This window comes from Octodon degus, unplaced genomic scaffold, assembly GCF_000260255.1.
Source record: "Octodon degus isolate 3935 unplaced genomic scaffold, OctDeg1.0 scaffold00093, whole genome shotgun sequence".
NCBI classification, from domain to species: Eukaryota; Metazoa; Chordata; class Mammalia; order Rodentia; family Octodontidae; genus Octodon; species Octodon degus.
The window spans coordinates 5592213-5603495 of NW_004524669.1; the positions used below are offsets into that span (position 1 = coordinate 5592213).

At 47.3% G+C, this 11283-nt stretch overlaps 2 protein-coding genes across 3 annotated transcripts in view; both read left to right on the forward strand.

The window, feature by feature from the left end:
• The first annotated feature begins 2021 nt into the window (after positions 1-2021).
• Pfdn5 (prefoldin subunit 5) lies at positions 2022-6404 on the forward strand. Of its 2 annotated transcripts, XM_004637880.3 has the most exons (6): positions 2023-2184; positions 2379-2481; positions 2771-2802; positions 3735-3809; positions 3925-4030; positions 6080-6404. In XM_004637880.3, exons 1-6 carry the CDS (start codon positions 2113-2115, stop codon positions 6154-6156), a joined length of 465 nt encoding a protein of 154 aa, XP_004637937.1. In that variant the 5' UTR covers positions 2023-2112; the 3' UTR covers positions 6157-6404. The 2 variants fall into 2 exon arrangements, with proteins under 2 accessions (XP_004637939.1, XP_004637937.1); XM_004637882.2 differs by lacking the exons at positions 2379-2481; positions 2771-2802 and having other exon boundaries at positions 2022-2184.
• An 80-nt stretch (positions 6405-6484) lies between these two features.
• Positions 6485-11283, forward strand: part of CUNH12orf10 (chromosome unknown C12orf10 homolog) — a 6960-nt gene continuing 2161 nt past the window's right edge. Inside the window, exons 1-3 of the mRNA XM_004637883.3 lie at positions 6485-6899; positions 7058-7170; positions 10368-10527. Coding sequence (XP_004637940.1) covers positions 6687-6899; positions 7058-7170; positions 10368-10527 — 486 coding nt within the window. The 5' untranslated portion in view covers positions 6485-6686. The remainder of the gene's footprint in view (positions 6900-7057; positions 7171-10367; positions 10528-11283) is intronic.

Here is an 11283-nt window from a genome sequence, read left to right on the forward strand (position 1 = left end):
TTGAGACCAGCCTGGGTTACAAAGTGAGCTCAAGGCCATCATGAACTACATAACCAAACTGTCACAAAAAGGCCAAAAACAACTGGTTATATCCAGTAGATAGAATAGACTAATGGGTTTGACCACCTTCTTCAAGGTTTCCACCCCTTCCAGAAAAGGCAGACATATTCTCTGTTCCAGGAACAACCTCCACCCCCATATCCACACTATTTCTTTGAGTGTGAAACTTTCACTTTCTGCCTAATAAACCTTTCTTGAGGGCTGGTGAGATGGCTCAGTGGTCTAAAGCACCTACTTGGAACAAGCTTTGCAAAGCACAGAGACCGCGGTTCGATCCCCCAGCACCACATGCCAGCCAGCCCCGCCCCCTGGTGGGCTGAGCTGGCCACACACACACACTAAATAAATAAATGTTTAAATAAATAAATAAATAAAAATAAACCTTTCTTGAGCCTTTTACTGATGCATCCTGAAAATTCTTTTCTCTGTAACAAATCAACGAACTGCAATCCTATTCTATGGGTGGGATGGGTATTGGCTTTCTAATGTCAGTTTGGGGAACCTCCCCAGACCTGTCAGCTGACAGTACCACCCAGGTAGAGCAGCAGACATTGCCTTACAATATTGTAGTTGAGAGGCTGGGGAGATGCGGTCTAAGGTCTTGCCTGGCAAGCACAAGGCCATAGGTTTGATCTCCAGTACCTCATACGGTCCTGGCCCTGCACCAAGCTGGCCACCGAAACTGGGCATGGTGGCACATGCCTGTAATTCCATGCTGGGAAGGCTGAGACAGAAGAATCACTATGAATCTGTGTTGTGTAAGCAAGATTTTTTAAAATTAAAAAAAAAATACTGTAGTTAAATCAGGTACAGGGCCAGTCAAACAGCTTTACAGATTAAAGCACCTGCAAGCAGGTGCAGGGGCCAGGGGTTCAATCCCCGGGCCTGCCATGCCAGTCCAGGCCCTGGGTGCACTGAGGTGGATTGAGACTGGGCGTGGTGGTGTGCACCTGTAATCCCAGCTCTTGGGAGGCCTTAAACAGGTGGATCACTACGAGTCTGATCTAGTAGTGAGACCTTGAACACCCTGTAGACCCTTCCCTAAAATACAAAAAAAATAAAAATAAAAAGTCAGGTGTAGTGGCACTCACCTAGGATCTCAGCACTCAGGAGGAAAAGGAAAGAAGATCGCTGTGAGTTCAAGGCCACAATGGGTTACACAGTGAAGTCAAGACTAGCCTGAATTACAGAGTAAGACCCTGTCTCTTTTTTATGATTTTTTAAAAAAAAATCTTATTTGTTTGGCACAAGGCCTCACTATGCAGCTTGTACTCATAATAATCTTCCTGTTTCAGACTCCCCAGTGCTAGGATTACAGGCATGCACTACCATGCCTGGTTCTGATGGCCACCCGAGGCGGGGCTAGCATGGCATGTGGTGCCAGGGATCAAACCACCGCTGAGCTATTTCCGCGGCCCAAGATCCTGTCTTTAAAAACTAAAGAAAGTGTAGTTGATTGAGGATTTAAAGTTTTGGGGGACTGGAAAGATAGCTTAGCAGTCTAAACTCCTGCCTAGCAAGCACAAGGACACAGGTTTGATCCGCAGGACAGACAGGCCGGGGCCCTGCGCGGAGCCAGCCACCGAATCCAAGTGTGGTGGCACACGCCCATAATCCCTGCGCTGGGGAGGCTGAGACAGTAAGATCATCACTACAAGTCCCAGCAGGGTAGTGAGGCCTTGTACCAGATAGCTAGTACCTGGGTGGGTGGATGGATGGATGGATGGATAGATGACTGATAGACTGATAGACAGACAGACAGACAGACAGACAGACAGACAGACAGACAGACAGACAGACAGACAGACGAAGGGATTTAAAGGTTTTGATTCCTATGGGCGGAACTAATGTTTGCTACGTTTAGGATACTTTGTGATTCGCGGTTATCTACGTCAATCCACGTTCCAGCCCCGCCCCATCAGGTCATAGAGACGTGTGGCGCAGCGCGACCTCCCGGCGCAGCCATAGAGATTCGCGGAGGACGGCTAGAACGTTGATTGCGGATCCCACATCCTTCCCCGTAGTCCTCCTCAGCCGTCTTCCTTAACAGACATGGCGCAGTCGATTAACATCACAGAGCTGAACCTGCCGCAACTAGAAATGCTCAAGAACCAGCTGGACCAGGTGGGGACGGGCACCAGAGGCGGCTTTCTTGCCCCTCAGTCACTCCTTCCCCATGCTAACGCCTTCGCCTCCTTGCATCGCAGCTTGGGAGGTTTCTTTTGCCCGGCGAGACCCCAGCCCCAGCCCCAGCCTGCCCCTGCCCGGCTGTGACCCCTCCCCACCCCCACTCTGACCCTCTTTCCCGACTTCTGTAGGAAGTGGAGTTCTTGTCCACGTCCATCGCCCAGCTCAAGGTGGTACAGACCAAGTATGTGGAAGCGAAGGACTGCCTGAACGTGCTGAACAAGAGCAACGAGGGTATGGGGTAGGGGGTGAAGGCAGCCTGGGGAGTACGAGCCGGCTTCTCTCGTCCCGCTTCCTAACCTGGTCTTCCTTAGAGACAGCAGTCCTTAGGTATCGCGTGCCGCTTCCATCAGCCTTTGCATGTTGCCTATGGAGAGTTGAAATGTACAGGACCTTCCCCAGCACCTGTGGCCTGTTCCAGTTCTCGCCAGTGTGGGCGCTGTGCCCTGGTGGAGCTCCCTTTCACGTCTTCGCGTGGGAGCTGCCAACCTTCCCCGGGTGTTTATGCTAATTGCTTTCACAGGGAAAGAATTACTCGTCCCACTGACGAGTTCTGTATCCTTTCCACAGGAACCGCTATCCTGCTTCGTTCTTTCCCCACTCTGATTATTCTAGAGTCCCCCATAATTTTGAGAGCACTCTTACACACATTTCATCGCTCTCCATCCCTTATAAGTGACCAAAGGTATGAAGAGTTGAAGTATGCAGTTTCACTTTGCAGTTTGAGGATATTCATCTAGTATGGAAATGAACCTGGAGACTTACACTTGTGCTAATAACTTAGAAGACAAGCAATAGAAGAATAGAGGCTATACAAATGAAGAAGTTGGCTGGATTTATTCATCAATTTCAGCTTAATTGTGGCTCATTCCTAAAGTACTTTCACTAAGAAAACTGGATCATGTCCATCTGTTGAATGTTTTACTTGAAGGTACAAGTTATAGCAAAAAGGACCTGGAATTTGCAGTCTAAAGAACTAAGAGAGGGCCAGCCAGATAGCTCAGTGGATTAAAGCTCCTGCTTAGGCAGACGCAGGGACCAGAGTTCAATGCCTGGCATGCCCTGCCAGCCCCACCCCTGGGGTGGCTGAGAGGGTGACTGAGACATTGTGGTGGCGCACGCCTGTAATCCCAGCACTTGGGAGGTTGAAAACAGGAGTATCACTATGAGTCTGAGCTGCATAGTGAGACCCTGTACCAAATACATAAATGAAAAAAAAAAAAAATTACTACTTCATGGTTGAGGAGAAATGAGGCTTTTTTTTTTTTTTTTTCTTTTTTTTTTTAATGTGTTTAGTACAAGGTCTCACTACACAGATCAGACTTGGTGGTGATTGTCCACTTGGTAGTGTTTCAGCTTCCCAGGCACTGGGATCACAGGCATGCACCCTTTTTTTTTTAAAGAGGGTCTTTTAGGGCCATGAGACTGTCTGACAGGGATTCATGGCTCGTGCTAGGCTAGTTTTTCCCTTAATCCTTGCTTCTCAGATGTACGTCCCTGGGAAGCTCCATGATGTAGAACACGTGCTCATTGATGTGGGAACTGGCTACTATGTGGAGAAGGTGAGTGGGAGAAAGCATGTGGCTGTCCCTCTGAGTAGACAGGAGAAGTTTAAGGACAGTCTATGTGGTAGGAAAGAGTCTCCTTTTACCCCTTCATTCACCTCTGATCTTGCAGACAGCTGAGGATGCCAAGGACTTCTTCAAGAGGAAGATAGACTTCCTAACCAAGCAGATGGAGAAAATCCAGCCAGCCCTACAGGAGAAGCATGCCATGAAACAAGGTGAGCTCTGCCTGGCACCTCTTGATCCTTTGCACCTCTACAATAAACAATGTGAATTGTCATTGAGACTTTGAGGTTGCCCCCTTTGCTGGATTAACATGTTCCTGCTGGCTTGAACCACCATATGACTGTCCTGCTTCAACCACTAGTGGCACACACTACCTGACAGTCACAGGTACCATCCTTGGATCAAGCCACCTGGCAGCAAGTTATAGGAATTACATCTCCGTCATGAACTTGTTAAAACCATGTATTTTTCCTTGGAATCTTGGTATCTTATTCTCTAGGTCCCCAATACCCTAAAATCATGCCCATGATTTGTAGATTCCTAGGTTGGATGTTTCAGAACTTTTGGAGGAAGAAGTCATGTTTGTGCTTTTGTGAAGCTCCTATTTAACAAGGATGGGATGGGGCATGAGATATACATAAGTACAGGAAGGAAACATAATCTTAACTAAATAGGTTCTAGAAATTACAACTCTGGTTGCACACTGGAGTCTTTCAGTTCCCCCCCCAAAAAAAAAAAAAATCCACCTAGTGATTGTTAGACAAGATGAAAGTCTGTTTAAAGAGGGGGGAAAAATTGGTGGGGGTAGAACCCAGGACCTTGGGACTATTAGGCAGGTGCTATTAGTACTGAGCTGCAACCCCAGCCTCCAGAAATCTCCACATTACTATTTTTTGGTTATCTCTGACTGATTTAATATGATACATTTGTATTTCCCAGTGACTAGCATACTGCCTGGATACACTGTAGACTCTTATTTTTTTAAAAAAATTATTTTCTGTATTTTAGGGAAGGGTGTTCAGGGTCTCACCACTAGATGGACTCATAGTGATTCTGCTGTTTACAGCCTCCGAAGTGCTGTAAACACTATTACTATTTTTTGGTTATCTCTGACTGATTTAATATGAGGCATTTGTATTTCCCAGTGACTAGCACACTGCCTGGATACACTGTAGACTCTTTTTTTTTTTTTTTAATTTATTTATTTTATTTATGTTTGTGTGTATGTGTGTGTGTGTGTGGCCAGCTCAGCCCACCAGGGGGCGGGGCTGGCTGGCATGTGGTGCTGGGGGATTGAACCGCCGTCCCTGTGCTTTCCCAAGCTTGCTCTTAGTAGCTGCTTTAGACCACTGAGCCATCTCACCAGCCCTGTAGACTCTTATTTTTTAAAAAAAATTTGTTTTCTGTATTTTAGGGAAGGGTGTTCAGGGTCTCACCACTAGATGGACTCATAGTGATTCTGCTGTTTACAGCCTCCGAAGGGCTGAGCTTACAGACCTGCACCACCAGCTCAGTCTCAGCAAGCCCTGGGGGTGGGGGCTAGCACAGCAGACCCTGGGATGAAACTTCCAACCCCTGAGCCTGCCTGCAGGCACTTTAATCCGCCGAGCTATTTGGCAGGCCCCCTACACTGTAGACTCTAGTAAATGTGTAAGTGTGTTTCCCCCACGGTGAATCACTTTTTTTTTTTTTTTTTTTTTTTTTTTTTTTTTTTTGGTATTTAGGACAGGGTGTACAGGAACTCACTGCATAGATTGGACTTATAGTGATCCTCCTGTTTTACAGCCTCCCAAGTGCTGGGATTACAGGCGAGCCACCATCACAACCAGTTTCATTTGCCACCCAGTCTCAGTGGGCCCCAGGGGGCCAGCATGGAAGACCTGGGGATCAAACTCTGATCAAATCTGCTGAGCTATTTGACCAGCCCTGAATCACTTAAAAAAAAAAAAAAAAAGCTTAATCAATAATCTAAGTTGGGGCTGGGCAGATGGCCCAGTGGAATAAGCGCTTCCCTGGCAAGTGGAAGGCCCTGAGTTCAATCCCCAGATCCGCAAAAAAAAAAAAATTTCTGAGTTTTTTTATCCACCTGCCATCTTTCTTTTTTCTTTTTGGAACCAGGGATTGAACTCAGGCCCTTGCACTTGCCATGGAAGTGCTTATTCTATTGAGCCATCTCCCCGACCCTCCACCTGCCATTTTTCCTTAACTCTTAATTCCTATCCCCCACCTCCTGAGGTGTAACTCTTCCTTTTTCCCCACAGCTGTCATGGAAATGATGAGCCAGAAGATTCAGCAACTCACAGCCCTGGGGGCAGCTCAGGCCACTGCCAAGGCCTGAAAGTATGTTGTAGAAATGAAGCAGAAGGTGGGGCACACCTGTATTCCGTAATCCCAGCGCTCCTCGGGAGGCTGAGGCAGGAGGATTGCTGGCAGTTCAAGGACACCTTGAACTATACAGTGAGACCCTGTCTCCCAAAAAAGGAAGAATTGGGGCAGAGGGACACTATATTGGTTTGGAACTTTGTGGTCTTCTGAAGGGGAAAGAGTCTTGTGTTTAATGCTAATAAATATGCCTGCTGGGCAGAATGTGGGTTTTTTTTCTTGCATTAAGCAAGGGACTGATGATCAGATATGGGGAGTGTGTGGAAAGGTTGCGCCTCTGGTGGGAGCTTGATAAGCAGGGACAACGCCTTCGTCCTTGGAGGGCCCCCAGTCTCCAGCCAGTAAGAAACTATAGAGGGAAGCCAATTGAAAAGCTGAGTGGTTGGTAGCTGGTTGCCATAGGAACCACAGGAAGCGGAAGTTGAAGCAGGAGCAGGTACTTCCCCTTCCGGGTCGGTGTTCGTGCTTCTTGGGAGGGGGATTCTCATGCGACAGCCCTTCCGCCGTCTCCTGGTGCTGCTACTGCGTTGGTCACCGCTCCCAACCCAGCGCTGCATGCTCAGCCCAGAGTCCGTACCGCCCCCGAAAAGACCCCGTAGCAGCCTCATGTCAGCGCCCCGAATCGGGACTCATAATGGCACCTTCCACTGCGATGAGGCTTTGGCATGCGCCTTGCTTCGCCTCCTGCCAGAGTACCAGGTAGTGTCACCCCGCGACAACCTGCATCCCTAGCTAGGTCCTGGTGATAGCCCGAGCAGTCTCAGCACTGCACCAGATTACCTGGAGACCCAACATTAATCCTATGCCCGTGTGACTTGCTGGTGGTTCAGCGCCTGAACCACCTGTGTACTTTGCAGGATGCTGAGATTGTGAGGACCCGAGACCCGGAAAAATTGGCTTCGTGTGACATTGTAGTGGACGTAGGTGGCGAATACGACCCCCAGAGACACCGATACGACCATCACCAGAGGTGAGTTCTCAATACTGTTTCTTTGACTAACTTTATACCATGCCCCAATTCAGCCATCGGCTGTCCAGTCCGAGTCAGCGAAGCGAATTGAAGGAAATCCTATTCTTGCGGCCCACTGCGACTGCAGCCTTTTGTCCTGCTGTCAGCTCTTCACATCTTTCCAGCCTTGGACCTACCTTGGATCCTGATTGGTCCCTTCCACCTCACCACCTCTGCTTCCATGGCTTAGGTCAGGCTTTTCGTCATCAACTCTGTCCATCACCCCAGCTAGTACCCCATCTGGGATTAATTCATTCAGGCACCTTCACAGCCCCATCTTAGATTGCTGGGGTCATATAATTGTGTCAGTTGATGACAGTTCAGATATGTTTTTTTGTTGTCCTGTACTAGGGATTGAATCTACGGCCTTCACAGGCATGTGCCACGACATCCATCTCTATAAATTATGTTGGAAAGAATCCCTAATTTCTCACCCTCACTTATCATCTACTCTTCAAAACAAATGGCTGAAGTTGGGTGTGGTGGTGCATACCTGTGATCCCAGTTCTGAGGAGGCAGAAGCAGGAGGAGTGCCATGGGCTACATAGTGAGACCTTGTCTCAAAAAATAAAAAGAATAGTTGTCCCTGGGCTCCACTTTTTCTTCCAGCCTGTTCCCCTCTAGTACACTCTCTCTTGGTCTCTCTGGTACTGCCTGATAAGAGTACTCATGACCTTGGACCAACCAAGGGGCCAGCACAACAGGGTCTTATGGAGTTGCCCTTTTGTGTTATTTGGCCTGAATGATCACTTCCTTTGTATTTATTTATTTATTTATTTATTTATTGCAGAACCGGGGATTGAACTCAGGCCCTTGTGCTTGTCAGAGAAGCGCTTATTCTACTGAGCCATCTCCCCAGCCCCTTTGTTTTTATTTTGAGACAGTTTCTCACTATATAATGCAAGCTGGCCTTGAACTCACTTTTGTAGCCTTGGCTGGCTTCAAACTCACAGCAGTCCTTCTGCCTCAGCCTGGCAGGTGATGCTGGGATTACAGGTGTGTGCATGTTAGTTTGTTTTTTGAGACAGAGTCTTGCCATATAATCCAGGCTAGTCATGGAACTCATACTAGTCCTCCTGCCCTCAGCCTCCTGAGTGCTTGGATTCTAAGCACCACCACACCCAGCTAATACTCTAAATTTTTAGTAGGGAATGTGGTGCTCCCTTGTAACAGTTTGTAACGCTTTGCAAGACTGTTGCAAGTTCCAAGCCAGCCTGAGCTACTATGTAACAAGCCTCTGGACCTAAAAAAAAAAAAGAAGCAAATTTTTTGGAGGGGTACTAAGAATCAAATTCACCACCTTGTGCTTTATCATTTATAAGTATAATGTATACCTTGTAAATATAATTTTGTGAATAATTTTTTATTTACCTATTTAATAATGAAAGCCATAAAACTAAAAATGAATTCCTTAAGTGATCTGAGATGGACTGATATTTGGAAGTCACAGCTGAGGAGGGCTAAGACATAGTCAGAGGCAGAACACAAGTTTAACATGTCGAACACCCTGGATCCCATCCCTAATTTTTTCTTAATTAGACATCACAGCTATAATGTCTACTTCCCTAAGGTGCCCTAACTTTCTTTTTTTTTTAATGTCCTAGGAAGAGGCTGGCCTGATAGCTCAGCAGACTAATAAAGCGCCTACTTAAGCAGAGCAGTGTCCAGGGTTTGATCCCTGGCGTCCCATGCCAGCCTGCCCTGTGGGGCCTGCTGAGATGGCAATTGAGACTGGGTGTGGTGATGTGCACCTGTAATCCCAGCACTTGGGAGGCTGAAAAACAGGAGGATCACTACAAATCCAATCTGCATAGTGAGACCCTGTAGACCCTGTACTAAATACATAATATAAAAAAATAAAAAATATCCCAGGAAGAGTCCACACTTTATTTTCCACTGTTATTCCTTCATTCACCCAAGCAATGAATTTATTATTATTTTATTTATTTTTTTTGGCGGAACCAGGGATTGAACTCAGACCCTTGTGCTTGCCAGGGAAGCACTTATTCTACTGAACCATCTTCCTGGCCCTATTATTTATTTTTGTGGCCAGCTTAGCCTGCCCTGGTGGTGGGACTGTTGCAGCATGTGGTGCCAGGGATGGAACCAGTCCCTGTGTTTTGCCTAAGCTTGCCTAAACAGGCACTTAGACCGCTGAGCTATTTTGCCTGTCTCCTACTTTCTTCCAGTCTATCTCACTACTATTCAAATTCAAATTCCTGCCTTACTCACTCAGACCACTGCAGGCAATCTCCTTGCTTCTGTTGTCCAGGCTGCCTAGTGCAGTCCTTTACCGTGCACCTGTTTGCATAATCCCCCAAACTCCCCACTACCTACAGATGGAGCCCAGACTTCAAGACATGGCATACAAAGCTTGCCATAGGCTGGCCCCTTCCTAGCTTTATTTTTGCCACTTAGATCTCTGGTAATCAGACCCAGGGCCTGGAACATGCTAGATAAGCACTTTATACTCAATTATACCCCTAGCCCCAGCAGCTGCCTTTCTCACAGTTCCATGAATTCATTTTTCAGGACTGACATGAAGGCTTTCTGCTCAACCGTCTCCTCATTCATTCCTTTTCTAGAACCTAGCTACAGTATGGTATCTATGAACTCAACCTTGGATCACAAAGTTTTGAAATCTGATCCTGTATTTAGTACACACTTTTTTGTCATTATTCCCTAAATAGTATGGAGTGTAACAACTGTTCACATACCATTTACATTGTATTAAGCATTATAAGTATTTGAGAGATGGCTTAAGTGTATGGGAGGTTGTGCACAGTTAACATGAAAATACCCCATCCCTAGATTTTTGCTATCTAGGAGGACTGTACTTGCTTGGTTGGTTGTGTTTGTCTGCTTCTAGCAGATGAATCAGAAAGGCAAAGACAGAGTCTGGTTTCTTTTCTCCTTAACATCTGAACACAAAACTGAACATACAGTAACCAGCCATTGAACTTTATTGCTAAGTGAATGGATGGAGACACCAAGTCAGTCTGTTGATGCCTGAGAAAAAACCAAAGCCTTCCCTTTGCCCATCCTAGCCCCTGCAGTCTTCTCACCCCCTGCCCCACCCAGGTCTGCACATGTGCATATGCGCCTATGCACACGCTGGCTGATCCTTGGCCTCAGCCCTCCCTCCCTGTGCTCCTCAGGTCTTTCACAGAGACCATGAGTTCCCTCTCCCCTGGGAAGCCGTGGCAGACCAAGCTGAGCAGTGCAGGACTCATCTATCTACACTTCGGCCACAAGCTGCTGGCCCAGTTGCTGGGCACTAGTGAAGAGGACAGCATGGTGGGCACCCTCTATGACAAGGTGGGATCCGAAGACAGAGACGTTCCCCTCCCCCACAACATCTCCAGCAAGCCATGTGGGAGTGGCACTCACGCAGCTCTAGATGGGGCTGCAGGTCAGGGTTCCTGGCCATAAGAGGCCCAACAGTCTCTTCCCTAAAAGGATGTTGATCTCTTCCCCCACCTGCATCCTGGGTGGGCTTAAGCAGTGGATGACATACATGGGAGAGTTCAGTCTGATCTGGCTTTGTATTTCTCTTACTGTGTTCCCTAGGCTGTTAACAGAAGAGTGCTTATACTTTACACTTGGCAGCATCAGGCTGGGGTTCTTGCTGCCTTAAAGGCTGAAGAGATTGTATCTTAGGTACCATTAAGACACAGGAGTTGAGAAGCTCACTGAGGAAGGGACTGGTTATGAAAACATGATACTCTACCAGTATCCCCTGCAAGCAGCTTCCTATTGGGGAAGGAACAGAGCTGGTGGCCCTCAAATGTCAGATCAAGTAATACTTAAGGGCACCTACTTGACCTGTAGTTCACAAGTCGGATCTCAGATTCAGCCAGCTGTTTTGCAGGTAGGCTGTTGGGTTCAGTGTTCCGGTGTGGCTTGCCAATATCTGGCCCTGTGATAAGACATTAATACACTCCTAGGGCTAAACTAAAGTTTTGAGGATTCTAAGATTTTAGACTGGGGGCTGGTGAGATGGCTCAGTGGTCTAAAGCACCTACTTAGAACAAGCTTAGCAAAGCACAGGGACCGCGGTTCAATCCCCCAGCA